At 36.5% G+C, this 15,217-nt stretch overlaps 1 protein-coding gene across 6 annotated transcripts in view; it reads left to right on the top strand.

The window, feature by feature from the left end:
- Window positions 1–12,868, top strand: part of eya (eya transcriptional coactivator and phosphatase 2) — a 169,977-nt gene extending 157,109 nt beyond the window's left edge. For all 6 annotated transcript variants that reach the window (XM_090410393.1, XM_090410394.1, XM_090410390.1 and 3 more), the window contains exons 13-19: window positions 2,932–3,021; window positions 3,124–3,182; window positions 3,362–3,522; window positions 3,789–3,903; window positions 5,482–5,603; window positions 7,903–8,003; window positions 11,620–12,868. In XM_090410393.1, the coding sequence (XP_090266519.1) occupies window positions 2,932–3,021; window positions 3,124–3,182; window positions 3,362–3,522; window positions 3,789–3,903; window positions 5,482–5,603; window positions 7,903–8,003; window positions 11,620–11,700 (729 nt within the window). In that variant the 3' untranslated portion in view covers window positions 11,701–12,868. The remainder of the gene's footprint in view (window positions 1–2,931; window positions 3,022–3,123; window positions 3,183–3,361; window positions 3,523–3,788; window positions 3,904–5,481; window positions 5,604–7,902; window positions 8,004–11,619) is intronic.
- The last annotated feature ends 2,349 nt before the right edge of the window (window positions 12,869–15,217 follow it).

Genomic DNA, 15,217 nt, shown 5'->3' with positions numbered 1-15,217 from the left:
TCTTGTTATTCTGCCATCTGTTCACTCCCCCTAACTTCTCTTATATCTGTGGTCTCTTATCTTTGATCAAGTGTTTCATTTCCAATCCAGCTTTCAGATTCATAAGTTAAAATTGGAACACTGTCTTCTTTTCAGCTAGTTCTAATTTCTGTGTTTTTCATATAAGTTTATTCGGTTAATTTCCTACAATAGCAGCTTTACTAATTCTGTTGTGTGTTTCCATATTCAACTATCGTCTTCGCTAAAGTTGTGCCTGACTAGCTGAAATATTTTACTACTTCTGTAGTAAAAGGAGACAGAAGTAGTAAATTTTACTATTTCTGTCTCCAAGGGTACAGTTGGTTTTTCAATGTTTCTGCTTATTTCTACTGTTTCACGTTTTATTGCTCATTTTCGTACTACCAAATTTGTTACAGCTGTTATTAAATGTAATTAATACTAAAGACTTGCACACCATTTATTAAGGAGTATAGCGTTATCTGCATAAAGAGCTGAAATGAATATCTACCATTTTGATATCAGGTTTACTATCACTTTCCTTCATAATGTGATCCGTATAGATGATGAATAGTAGTGGTAATGTCCGCTGTTGTATTACGCATGATTTTAGACCAAACTTTCTTCCTATAACTTCATTTCTAACTGCATCTTAAATGTAGACTGCATATTGTTCGACATAGCGTCCTGTTTACACCATTTAATTGTAGGGTTTTGAACAGCTTTTCTCTTGGCACCTTGTCATATTTCTTTTCCAGATCTACAAAACTTATAAACAGATCCTTATTATATTCCCACGATTTCACAACTATTTGTTGTAAAGTGCAAATCTTGTTCTGGAAATCTTTTTTGACCAGAATCATATCGTTCAAATTTTTCTTATCCTCTTTAAGTATGCGTGCGTAAATTTTACTTGGATATTCGATAAGGAAAGTCCTCTAATTTTCGCATTGTTCTATTTCCCTATTTATAAATTGAGCTCTGCTCCAATCATCAAGAATTCGATCTACTCTTCAGACCTAAATTATAGCTCAGTCAGTCACGGTAAAACATTTATGCTTCCGTACGAGTATTTTGACATTTTCTAGTCGAATATCATTTGCTCCTGCTGCCTTTCTACATTTCAAGTTTTTGATGGCTTTTTGTACCTCAAGTATTGACGTATTCCTGATTCCATTCCTTTGATCATCTTTTAAGACTGTTCTACTACTGTTGCCTGTGGATATGGCATTTAGTTCCATAATGCTATGCCTCTTGATGAAAGATCATTTTTTAAGTTCGATTCTATTCGCGACTAGAGAAACTTTTTTTTTTTTTCCTAAGCCTTCTTTCCTGGTTCCCCAGTTAATCGGTCTTTGGAAGCACAGGCAAGCAGTTTTCTTTCCCATGGCCCCTTCGGAAACTGAGGTTTAACCCGAAACTCAAGAATATCGACCTTACAACTCTCACCATTGCAGATAATAGTGTATACAAGAAGGCAGTAGATGGCTGCTGTACTCTTATGCCTATGGATCATTAACAGGCTTCAGTTAGCTGTCAGTGACGGTCAAGAATAGAAGTTGACTGGTCATCTCTCAGAAAGTTAGTTTGTGCTAAAACGGCCTACTCTCTTTGGGGAATAAAAAGTTACTGGATTTTTATTTTATTCTGTTCTGTCATTTCTTGACGCATTTAAGTCTTTCTAATGAATTACTCCAAACATCTAGGATGTCTATCATCAGTTTTCATGTCACATATCATTTGATACCTTTTACAGTACTGTTTTCTATTTCTAAGCTTTCTCAATAGAGAGTAGACATTTTTGTCACCTTCCTGATATTTATATTTTATATTCTTACCAGAGTCTTCCCACACCTTTTTTTTTGGCTACTTTCAGATACAGCTTAGCTGTCTTACACTTTTCTGATTTCTCTCATAGTACATCCTCACTCACTTACTTGCTAGGAACTTTCGATACATTTTCTTTTAGTAAAAGAGGAAATCTTTAAAAGACACATTGAAGAATCGCAATTAAACAAGAATTTGGGGAAATATAATTCTTGTTCAATAATATAATTAGTAATATTCAGTACAAAGCTTTCGAGACCTGATTCAGCATGATTTAGTTGCAACAAAATATGCATCAGAATGAGCACTGGAATTTACCACTCCTTACAAAATAATTTCTAGAAGTACAAAGTTTCTAATTGTGACTGCAGTTCTGTTATTTCGCTGCACATGATGCAAAAGAAGTACAGCGAAATATGAGAGAACTGCACATCTGTTGTTGATGTTATTGACTAATACGACATTCCAAGTGATGTAAAAGTACGATTAAGTCAATCGTAATGCATTTTAACAAGGCATATATTAATAAGCTCTCTATCGTATACCTTAATGTATTTTTGGTGGGGGGGGGCCTCTTATGAAGTTCTCCCTATACAATTTGGAGGTCCTCTACGGAAGGGCGCCCAGCAAGTATAAGATGCATGAAAAAAAAAAATAGAAAAATTTAATGAGGAGCTAAATCGCTATTCTATTATTAACACTATGCATAGATTATTAGAATATTAGTTTAAATAGCAATGAAGACTTAAATACATTATTGGAAACTCCTGAAAGATTAAATTTCTTTTTCGAAAAACAACTTCCTTCCTTTACTATGTACGTCGATAAAGACTGTCACATTTTGATCTCCATTCTACCATGATCTTGAAGACAGGTTACCAGATAAAGTTAAACGTTGGCACTCTACCTTACCATTCATAGCCACTTGTAGTTTGTATTGGCAGTTGTTGATTTTTCTGCATATTTTACCATACATTATCCACCTTCAACATGAGCCGATTGAAGCCTCTTTTGTTCATACTATTGCCAATGATATAATCATGTGTAATTAGATGATTTTCCACAAGATATTTTCTTTATCTGAATGCTATTATCTTTGCTGTGCAGGATGCCCCATCCACCGTAAGTCTGGGCATGAGAATGGAAGAAATGATTTTTAACCTCGCCGATACCCACTTCTTCTTTAACGATTTGGAGGTACGTTGAAATTCTGAAAAACAATTTTAATTTTAATTTCTACATGTTATTGTTTTGAATGATATTATCGCCGCTAATTCTGCATATATTTATTTATTTTAGGAGTGTGACCAGGTTCACATTGATGACGTATCTTCTGACGATAATGGACAAGACTTGACGTAATTTCTTTTAAATTTATAACTTTAATTTAAAAATAATTTATATGTGTGTTGTCATAACAGATATCGCTGAAAGAAAAATCTATTAAAAAAGTAGAACCTTTGTGCTTATTTCACACAATCTACCATGGAGGAAGTCGATATAATATCTTCTGATTGTCGAATATATTTTGTTGTAGGAACTACAACTTCCAGGCTGATGGTTTTCACGCTGCGGCAACCAATGCCAGTCTCTGTCTCGCCACGGGAGTTAGAGGGGGTGTTGACTGGATGAGGAAGCTAGCTTTTCGATACCGGCGCATTAAGGAGACCTATAACCAATATAGGAACGCCATGGGAGGTAGGCATACCAGTGCCGCTTAATTATAAAAATTAATAAAAAGTAGAATAAATAAATCCTTAGTCCTCACGGAACTAATGTGAAATAGGCTTACCACTTTTAGTGAGTGGGAAACACAAAAAAAAATAAATTAAATAAAAATTAATAATTTAATTCCTCTAAATGTACAATCCTCATGTTAAAAATCAGCCCTTTAGTTGAAATATGAAAGGAATAATGCGATGCGTGTTTGTTTCAAATTTCTTACGATATTTTCTTTTTTCCAGGTTTGTTAGGTCCAGCAAAGAGGGAACAATGGCTTCAGTTACGGACGGAAATAGAGACACTGACAGACAGTTGGTTAACCCTGGCCCTTAAATGTCTCTCCATAATACATTCCAGGTAAGTGTGCCTCCTGTGTTTTTGAACTATTTCAAAGAATGTCAAATCATAGCGATTCTGGTTATTCTGTGTAATCACCGAAGTTATTTCCTTTATACCAAAGACGACCAAATCGTCGACCTCCAATGTATTTTTCATTGACTGAGGATGATATGATTGTAATGCAACAACCTGTACGTAAACTTACCTTTTGCATTTACTAAAATACTTATTCAAGTTTTGCATTTTTTAGCATCTGTCATTGAATGCCCAAATATCGAGCATAAAATTGACTCCGAATTTTTAAGAAATATAGAAAATAGAACCATTTTTCTCATTTAGTACTTTAATTCGTAATGAAATTACATTCTCTAATTACACGTAGTTAATAAAAATGACTTTTCAGATGCAATGCTTTTGTTTTATTGATTTTCATCAAATAAATGAGCAATTTAGCATTGTGGAGCTGGAACATTGAACATCCGAGCTGCATCCTCATATGGGGAGGGAACCTCGAGAATAAGTAAAACATTTCGGCTACTTAGGCATGATTTTTAGTGAAGATGGTAAATTACATATGGAAAACGACAGAGAGAATAAGTAAATATGGCATGGTAGGAAGTTAGCTGAAGAAATTTATATGGAATAAGAGAGAAATTAGTTAAAACCCTAAATTAGCTTCATACAAGGATCTTCAAACCAATTTTAACTTATGGATCTAAGAACTGGGCTAGAAATAAAGCATTCGATCAAAGACTGGAGACCACAGATATGAGAGTTCTGAGAAAAATTAGGCGAGAGAATAGTCGTCAAAACTGCTGAATTGCTAAATTTATTTCATGAAAATCAATAAAATAAACATTGCATCTGAAAAGTCCATTTTATTAACTCAGAATCGCATTCAAATGAAGTTTTCAAGAATGAGTGAGCTAGCTAATGTCGAGGGTATAAACAGACACTTCAATTGATGCATAGAAGTGTCTTACAAGACTTAAATCCAAGCTCTGACAATATTGGAGTCTTTTCTGACAGACCAATTTGTAGGAAAAATTGTCTACAAGAATTTCTAATAACGGAAACTAAAATGCGGCTTTCGTATCCGTAAATGATGATTTATTTTTTTCCGCTAAAGTTTTTTTTTCCGGATTTCTAGTTGTTTTTTTACTGGTCCACGAAAATCAGTCAATGACTCTGCCCTTGTAAGATTGAGTTTTTTGTTTATTTGAAAATGGTATGTGGCGCCATCTTTTGTGCATTCTCGCTAATATCTAATATTAGAGACGAGTTTGTTTTGTTTTTTATTTCTAAGAAGGAAGTTGAAACGCAAACACTCGTAAAATAAATGACAAAATAATATAGGGATAATAGTACATTAATTTTACATATAAATTTAAATACAGAATTATGTTTTAATAGCCATACAAGAAAATAATTAACGTATTCATTGATATTAAAGCAGGACTATTTTACATATTAATATTCAGATGTTTTGCTGAATTGGAAATTTATTCAATAAGGAAAGGCTGTTTATTTTTTTAATAAGCTAATATTTTTATTTTACATTCCATTTATTCTAATTAACTGCTTTTATCGTTTCAGGTCGAACTGCGTCAACGTTCTGGTCACCACCACCCAACTCGTGCCAGCTCTTGCCAAAGTCTTGCTCTACGGACTCGGAGGGGTGTTTCCTATAGAAAACATATACAGTGCAACGAAAATAGGTAACATGTTTGTGCAATATCTGTACTTCGTGATATTGCTTAAGAGCTTATCTACTTTCTTTTTAGTTTTGCTCAAGTGTCGAATTAAAGAATGAACTTTAAAACTAATCGGCTTGTATTGAAAATGACACGCGGTATATTGTGAGGCGCTTGAAATGGTATTGAACTATCGAAATAAACACTGGATTCAATTCGGATACTGGATTGGGCTCATTTTACCTAATTTTATCTCAATGATTAGCAGTCATTGAGATTAATATATTTTTAATTGAACGTTTTATTTATTTTTAAATTGGTCTCTTTCATTTAGACTGTTAAGCATGAGTAATTAGGCATCGCGATTATAAGTTCCGTTGGGTTTAGGTCGGCCCAAGGAGCCAACCCAAACCCAATAGAATATTTATGGGATGAAGTTGGCATACCTGCACAATTCCTCGCATCACCAATTTCATCTTCCATTGAAACTTGTCGAAATGATGCGTTGGATTATTTATTAAGTAAACTAAACTGGGATGCAGGAATTAAGTTGCGCGTGGAAGAATGTAGCCGGAAGATGAATTTCCATACTAATTAGAGGCCTGAAGTGGCTTGAAAAACTTCCATGTTTGGTCTCTCTAATGCTGGGTTTCCGGACTGTGTAAAAAAAATAAGTAATTATCAAATTAATTAAAAAATAGAAAAACTCCTCATAACCTTTTGTGGATGGGAATAAAAGTAGATATTTAACAAGGTAATATTTTGATCACTGAATCTCTGTTGCTAGAATAGTCCAATAATTTTGGCAACAGTCTCAAGAATAACAAACTGTGTACTTTGATAGCAATTGTCATTGATCTGTATGGAGGAAAAATAAAAGAAAATAGCTTTTCCTGAAGCGTTTTCTTTCCTCATCGTAGTCTGCAGACGGAAATAATGGTTCCTTAAGTTTGTGAACTCAAATTAAAGTATTGCCTTTTAAATATACATTATGTTGATAAAAGTATTTGAACACCTAGTCGTAGTCAAAAAAATGTTTTAATTACATTTCTAGTACCAAGTGGGACCACCTTTGGCCTGAATGACAGCAACTACCCTTCGGGACATGCTTTCATTCAATCTCTGATACCTCCCAACAGGAATATTCTCTCATTCCTTCTGCAAAGCTACCCCATTGCTGATGACGGCCGCTGTGGTCTGGAGCGAATCGACATTCTAATTCGTCCTAAAAATGTCCAATTGATTTGTGGTGTGGATTCTGAACCGGCCAGTCCAACACTTCAACGTTGTTTTGTGGAAACTGTCTTGAAAACGCGTTGCAGTATGGCATGGAGCATTGTCGTGCTGAAACATTGTTTCAGCACGACAATGAGCGATGTGTACGAGGGTCATTGCCGAAGTACTTCCACAGCGTCGAACGCATGAAGTTGTCCAAGATATCCAGGTAGCCATCAGACGTTATGGTTTTGGGCACGCTCATCAATGGATCAAGTCCCATTCAACTGAAACACCCCCCCGTACTATTACCGAGCCTCCACCAAACCTTGACAGTTGGAATGATGCAGTCCTGTCGGAACCATTCCTCGTGTAATCTCCAGATCCAAACATCAGATTGAAACATAGCGTTATTCGCCGCTCCACAGAACCCTTTTCCAGTCATCTACGGTCCAGGAATGGTGTGAACGATACCAGTCCAAACGTCGTTTGGCGATGAGGAGGGGGGAGGGTGATTTGTAGCAGCTTTGCAATGATAACCGAAGGCACGCAACTCTTTGCGTGCCTTCGGTTACTACCTGCAGCATTTTCCATGTTGATGGCGTGCGGGAATACTGGAACATCCTGAGGCAGAGCTTGTCGATCTCGGTCAGTGAGTGTCGGTGGCCTTCCGGCGCATCTTCCCGTTGTGGTATCACCAACAACTTTCCATCTAATAATGACATAAACAACGGTGGATTTCGGTATATTGAGACGTGTAGGAATGTCACGGACAGAAAGACCACTGCTGTGACACCCAACGCACGTTGAAAGTCTGCCAGTTCAGCTGAACGTGACATTGTGGAACCGAGTGCAGCACATCCCACCTTTTATTACCGGACTTTGCAGACCCTCCCGGAATACTTGCATGTGGTAGGATCCTAAATTTTCATGGCACGTTAGGTGTTCAAATACTTTGGTCAACGTGGTGTATGTGCATATTATATAATAAAATATAATGTATTATATAATAAAATATAATGTATTATATAATAAAATAAGTGCATATAATAAAATAATAAAATCACTGCGTTACGTATAATTAGTTGCTCACGTTGTCTCTCCTCAGGTAAGGAAACGTGCTTCGAAAGGATCGTATCGAGGTTCGGAAGAAAGTGTACATACGTGGTAGTAGGTGATGGTAGGGATGAAGAAACAGCAGCGAAACAGGTAAGGAGACTACTGTTACACTAAGTGCGCATTTAAATTTGTAAACTTTTTTTTTTTTTTTGCATGCATGGATGCTGAAATTGTTATTTCCCTCCCCCTTCCGCCCCGCATTGCTTTTATGGAAATAGCATCGTAGCCGGAAAGAGATGCAAACTTCAGATCGACACAAAGAGGTAATTTTCCTTTAATATCCCCACCTTTTTTTTTTTTTTTTTTTCCCCTCCCGGTGGAGAGCATCTACGAGGAAGTACAGTTTTAATCGTCTGGAGTAATGTGACCCGACTCCGTAGCTCGTGTTAGTTTCTGTTTGGGTCAAGGATTTCAAGTCCATAGGCTCTACGTAAATGTCTTTGTTTCACTACAGAGGACTGAATAGAAAATCTATACTCCGCTTAGTTGCATGAAGTGACGCTAGATGGCGATATCAGTACACATCGCTAATAAAGGTCTCCGAATAAAAACAGTATTTCAAAGAATGAATGATCCTGTTTCAACGCGGTACACAAAAGCCCTGAAACTTTCTTGCACATACGACTGGGTTTATTCACAAATCAGCTTTCATTTTCACGGTGTCTTTTTATTTAGAAGGAAGCTAGAGTAGTGAAAGTTACTTTTCTTTTGGCTCGACAACAGGGCCACCTTGACCTGGTTGCCAGGTAACTGCGATAATAGAGAGATAGGGTTACTTCTTGGTAAGGCCACACTGGACAACACAGTAGGTGACAGGTTATCCCGTATGATAGTTATCTGCACGATTTGACTTACTCATAGTAGCTGTTCGTTGTATTCAGGCGTATTCGAGCTGTGGGGGGGGGGGGGGCGGCATCTTTTGAACGCAGGCGCTTTGATGGGGGGGGGGAAAGAAACTCAAAGAATCATTTTTAATAAAAATTCCTGACAATCTCTGCTGGTATCGCCATCTATTGCCACTTATGTATTTTCCTGAAGATCTCTTATGGCTATTGCAGTTCATTTTATACAAAAATACGCATTTTATATAAAAAAGTTAAATTTTAATGTTCCCCGCTGTGAGTGGTTTTGTGGAAAATATCCTCGCTGATCATCATCTGAATATGCGTTATATATATAGTCTATCTTGTTCCCGACGTACTCCTCTGGAATACTTTATTTCGGCAAAGCATTAATCGATTTGTTAATTTGAGATATGTTTGCCGCGACAATTAGCTATCAGTCGTATACTACATCGCTATTAACTGTCTTACAACAAGCGATGCATTTAGTTAGACACTGTAGAAATACACGTTCTGTTATATTGCAACTTAAATCCGTATAAAAATTTTGTGTTCAATTAAGAAATAATGTTAGCAAATCGTTGATGGTATTTACTAAAATGTCCTCTCTGAGACGCGTCTATTTTTGTTTGTCCATCAAGTCTTCTAATTGCTTATTTGAAAACTTTAAGCTTTAAAATAACACACCCCAATTCTTAAATTTTACTTGTAGATCTTGGAATTTGCTGTTGGACATATTACTTATATGGAAGGTTAATTACTAATTTTGTCACTCAATTCTTGCAGTATTAAGAATAATTATGTTTATCTATTATTCGTATTGCCTTTTTTTTTTTTTTTTTTTGGTTAAATACCCTAAATTTTCTTTTCTCCCATTTCGTCTCTCTCTGGATTGGGCAAAAGCGGGAAAACAGTCAAATAAATACCACTGGGAAGTTAACGCCTTAGAAATTCTCCCAACTCGCTTTATTTTATCATAAGTATCGGATCTTTTTTACATCGCAAGTCATAGTACAGCATGCATAACTTGCACAGATGGCCGTTTCATTCTGGTTAGCAGATTAAACTAATGTATCTGTAGCTAGCATTGGCAACGTGTTCTGAGGTGAGAGTTCATAGGATCCGATTTTTCCGCAAGGAGTAGGAAGGCTTTTCTCATTTCCTTAAAACTTGTAAGTGGGAATCTGAGTAACAATTAGGTGTCCCATTCTTCCGCTATTCATAAAAATAGATATCCATCGTTTTAATGGAAGATAGGATACGGACCTCCTGATGCAGAGTCCTCCCAGCACTTTTTTGCGGTATTTCAGGTGGACGGTCCATTTTTTTGTAATCAAAAAAATTTCAGTAGCCAGTTTCTTACTAATTTTACTCTTATTTTGAGTCCATTCTCTCATCCCATTTTAATTTCCCTCTATTTTTTTCTGTTTATTTGTTGGTATTCAGATTTTTTAACAATTTTCTTTGATGTTTTCATTTCAAATGAACATTTAGATGATTATATACATGAATGATTTGTGGCTTGCAAGATTTATTTCCGGAACTCGAAGAAAGATGGAAAACGTCATCAGCAAGAATTGTATAACAGCGAGGTTTTCTTCCGTCTTATAGTGATGAAAGTAGCTGAAGTTCTACAAAATTCTGATAACTGCAACTGAGGGTGTGATCGTGCACAAATTGCAGCGTACAGCCCCATCTTCCCGTCAGCAGTACTGACAGAAGATCACTTAAAAAAAGAACGCTGTTTTCTCCTCCAAGTGACTGTCCGTATTTTCATGCACTTTTCTTAACTGTGGTAGCATATTTGTAGGAGTTGTTTGCAGAAAGCATTATTCAAAAGAATTTCATCGGCAAAATCCTATATGGCTTTCTACTGGAGCCAAACGAACACTGCAGGAAGGGAAAAAAATTTCTTTTTTTTTGTTTTTGTTTTTTTATAACGCAGTATGTCGAGTTAACATACATTTGAAATAACATTTTAACCCTTACTATTCTATTATTATTTATCGCTCACTTGTATCGTGGTGTTTTCGGTTGGTATCGACGATTGTCTTTATGGGTTAGTTTGACTCATCGTTCACAAAATGTAGACTTCAAACAGTTGAAAATTATTTGAAGCCTACATTGTGTAGCATCTATATTTCCGATGCCTAGTGCGCGACCACCATGTTTATTGCACACTTGAAGTGACTTGAAAGATTGAATCCCTATAGCAAGGTTCCCGGATTATCTAATTCTCCCGGTCCGATACACGGCGGCAGGAGAGGGGGAGGAAGACATGCTTACAGTGTTTCTTGATTGGGATTTAAAAAATAAATAAAATAACTTTTTGTGACAAAAATTTAAAAAAAAAAATTCGATGCAAATAGATCCCAACTAAATAGCCAGGCAAGTGGTTCACGAACTATTCCTAACTTCTCTTGGGTTCGGTATTACAGAGCGCGATTTATCCACACTGGTAAAAAAAAAAACACTTCAGAAATAAAAGATTTTGTAAATTATTATAACTTATGTTTTTTATTATTATTATTATTATTTGAATCACATTAATCCAAATGTAGTATTAGTACTTGATTAAAATTCATCAGGAAAAAGGTTTAAAAAACATGCAATTTACCAAACTCAAAATATATCACGGCAATCTTTTAATAATGGATTAAGTAGAAACATAATCAATTACAGCTCAAATGAAAATCAAACCCGGTTACTTTTTCCGATACTTTTTGATATTTTTCATTTTAAATGAATTCGCTTTTCAGTTATTCATGCATACCAAACTGAAGCCAGCTCTTCACCAGTCAATAAATTAAACTCCTTTAATGTAGTTAACCGCTGTGTAATAATGTTTTTCTCTTTTCGTATAGCTCACCTTCCCATTTTGGAGAGTCAGCAGCCATTCTGATCTTGCAGCCCTGCATCACGCACTGGATCTCGGCCATCTGTGAAGTTTCTTATTATTAGGGATCTCTGATCCCGCCTTGCTCTGCTGGATACAGTGTGGTCCACACCAGCATTTAGACTGTGTGCAATATTTGCTTCTACACTCCGATGTCAAAGTTCAAAGGATCATTCCAAACCGTTGAAGACTGCATGCGTCAATGCAGCCAGGGAGTGGACGAGAAACTTGGTTGCATCTCTGGGAAACTGGGACTGCCTGCTTCTCACCTAGGGTCGACCTCCAGGAGCAGCGCCATCTCTAACAACAAGAAAAAAAAAAAAAAAAACTTGATCAAAACTGTAGCGTGTGTGTTGAGTGGTGCGATGTACAGAATACTGGAGAACGTGTAGAGACAATGGACCGGCCATCCAACTATACAAGACTTGTCCATATCGTGGGGGAGGACTGTTATTTTTCCAAGTGTGTATGCCTGTGTGTGTATGTGTGTGTGTGGGCGCGCGCGCGTGAGGGCTCAGTTTTACGTTGGTAAAGACCAATGTTCATGTACATGAAAAAATGCTTATCCTTTTTGGTGCATCTTATAATTGCATTAAGCGTTGGGATAGTCAAGAAATTGGATCAACCAGCGCATTCGAGTGTCGTCGAGATGTATTTTGGACTCTGCTGCTGGACGAGAAGTCCCGTTTTTTCTTTTCCTTCTCTTTAGTTTTCTCATATTTCGTCTTAAGCATGACAAGCTACTGTTCTACACAGAAAAAGATCATTTCCATAGTTGTCAAACCAGCACGTATGCGATCACCAAGTTCGCCCCCCCCTCTTTTTTTTTTCCCTGCCCCAAATGGTATTCCACCTGCTCCGGAGAATGTGCGAAGTACCCTAAACACTTGCAAGCGATGCGATCAAAAGGGAAGGTTTAAAAATAAACCGATCGTTATTAACATCTGGGGATGTTTTCAAGTGTTGCCACTAGATGGCAGATACTACTTATATAACTAAGCAGTGGATGAAACCCAAGTATACGCATGGGCTGTGAACTGCTCTCGAAAATTCATTATTGGTATTATTATTTTTGATCTCATCTCTTGCCAGTGAAATAAACTTTTTTTTTTTTTGTCTGATTCTTTCTGCTTTTGTTTCACATTATCCCTGGGATGGATGAAAACACGCACGTCATTGTATTTTTATTTTTTAATGGAATAAAAGCATTTATCAAATTGAAAGTCAAAATTATTCATCAAGAAATATTTTCAGGTTCTACTAATAAGTAGTGTTTTTTTTCTTTTAACCTTATACCATATTAGATTATAACAGACTTGAAGTTTATTTTTAAGATGTTTACATTTGAAATTTTATAATGGCATCCACAGTGTAATTTACATTACCATTTATGTTCATCCCGTTTAGATGGGCATGAATAAGAACCTGGAAATATTAAGGCCTGATTTTTGTTCAAACGAGACAGCACTCGAAAATTTATTGCAAACTGTAATTAATGTTCGTGATTATCACGAGATCATCAGAAGGAGAACGGAACAGGCGACAAACCAACTCGTACGTCATGGACATGGTTATCGGTAAGATTTTGCGCATACTTTTGCATCTTATGTCGCAAAAGTATGTGGTTATAGTAGTGTTAATTTTTAACAGTTTTTAGGTCTGTTGAGCTACTTCTTAGTGATAAAGACATTACATTACCCAGCCTTCCTTCCCCATCTCCCCTGCAATCTTCAACATGGAAGAAACTGCACTGAAAACTCCACCAGATTCTTTGTGCCACTTATGACAAAATATTGTTATCTTGTTTGTGTTAAAGTGAAATAAATGAAAAATCCCAGGAATGTTTTTTTTCTCCCTCTCATCTCCTTTTTAAAAGAAAGTAGCAAAAAGACCAAAAAGCACGTTAAAGCATTCGGTAAAGAAACCTCTTCCAGCTCCAAATTAGCACAGAAAGAATTCGTGAGTTAGGTGGAATTACTGTTCCTCAGTAAAAGATTCCGTACACAAGAGAAGAAAGTAAAACATCTTTAGATTCTTGGGTGACTCAATCTTATCCCATTAGACCTCGTGGAAGTAGAAAGATTTTCATTCCCCAAAAAAGGCCAGAAGAACACACGCTATGTATAGATATAATACACTGGCCTCATAGCCATAGTTGCTTCAGCCGTAAGTCCAAAACAAGATCAGGATACACGAATAGATTGCTTGCAACTTTTAGCATTAAAATAAAAATTGTCCCTCTTATATGTCGTTTATTTACCATCTCTTAAAGTTGCCTTTCACAAAAGCATTTTTAATTGGTCAGGTCTTTATTGAAATTTACTTAAAATGGATCATCAGATTACTTCAAAATAGCTTTTTAGTATAAATACAGAAAATACAACTCCCTTTCATGTATGTGTCTACTGAATCTTCATTCTACTTCATCTCCATACATTCTGTTGGATAAGTACTTCGGCAAATGAAAAAAAAAAAAAAATCAACTTCATTATTATGGCGTGACGACAACCTCTTACGCTTAACTGAATCCATGTTGCATTGTTGATTATGAAGGTGTGATCCTCAATGCAGCTTCCCATCTCATGAGTTCAGTTGTAGAAAACGTCAACGTGGTTTTCATTACAGATCGCAACATAAACACCTAAATTGCAGTCTAATCTTGAAATACGAGGGTGATCTGAAAAGTTCTCGGCCTAACAATGAAAAAACGAATTTATAATTTCAAAATTATTTTTATTTTTCAACATAATCTCCCCTAAAACTAATACATTTATTCCAGCGATGCTCCAGCGCCATTATTTCGTCCCTGTAGTGGTTCTCAGTAAGACTGCAAAATACCTCTTTACAGCTGCACTCATCAATTGATTCGAAGAAAAACGCTGACCAGCGAGGAAGAGTTTTAGTTTTGGGAAGAGATAGAAGTCAGAGGGATCCAAATCTGCATATCCCTTAATTTTTCCATTGCCAAAACACCTTTGTGGGCAGGTGCATTTTCCTGATGAAAGATGATTTTTTTTTTTTCTTCTTCTGCAAACCGGGTCTTTTCTCACAATTTTTTTCGTTTAGTCTGGTTAAAAGATCGGAATAATATTTCCCGGTTATTGTTTTACCCTTTTCAAGATAATTGATAAACAAAATGCCTTGAAGCATCCCAAAACACCGATGCCATGACCTTTCCTGCTGATGGAACCGACTTTGTCTTCTTTGGCGCTGAACAACCGGCTTCTGTCCACTGTTCTGACTGTTTTTTGGATTCTGGTGAATCCAAATCTCATCCATAGTAATAAATTGACGCACAAAATCTTCCCGATAGTATTCCAATCTATAGTCGAGGCCGAGAACTTTTCAGACCACCCTCGTAAACACGTGCGCCCAAATAGTCTGCGAAAGCCTTGGGAATGAATAATTACTTAAGCTCCGCGATTGTATGTGCCATTAAATGAATGGACCGACGTGCGCACTCCAGACAATGGATATTAGCTTTATTAAATCTTTTTGATGAACGGATGGAGTTCTTTGACCTAATGTGCACTTTGGGAAAGTAAGAACGTTGGTTCTCAATTTGT

Source organism: Typopeltis vanoorti, chromosome 20, assembly GCF_054136105.1.
Source record: "Typopeltis vanoorti isolate ZY-2024b chromosome 20, IOZ_Tvanoo_1.0, whole genome shotgun sequence".
Lineage (NCBI taxonomy): Eukaryota > Metazoa > Arthropoda > Arachnida > Uropygi > Thelyphonidae > Typopeltis > Typopeltis vanoorti.
This window is presented reverse-complemented; position numbering and strand designations above follow the sequence as displayed.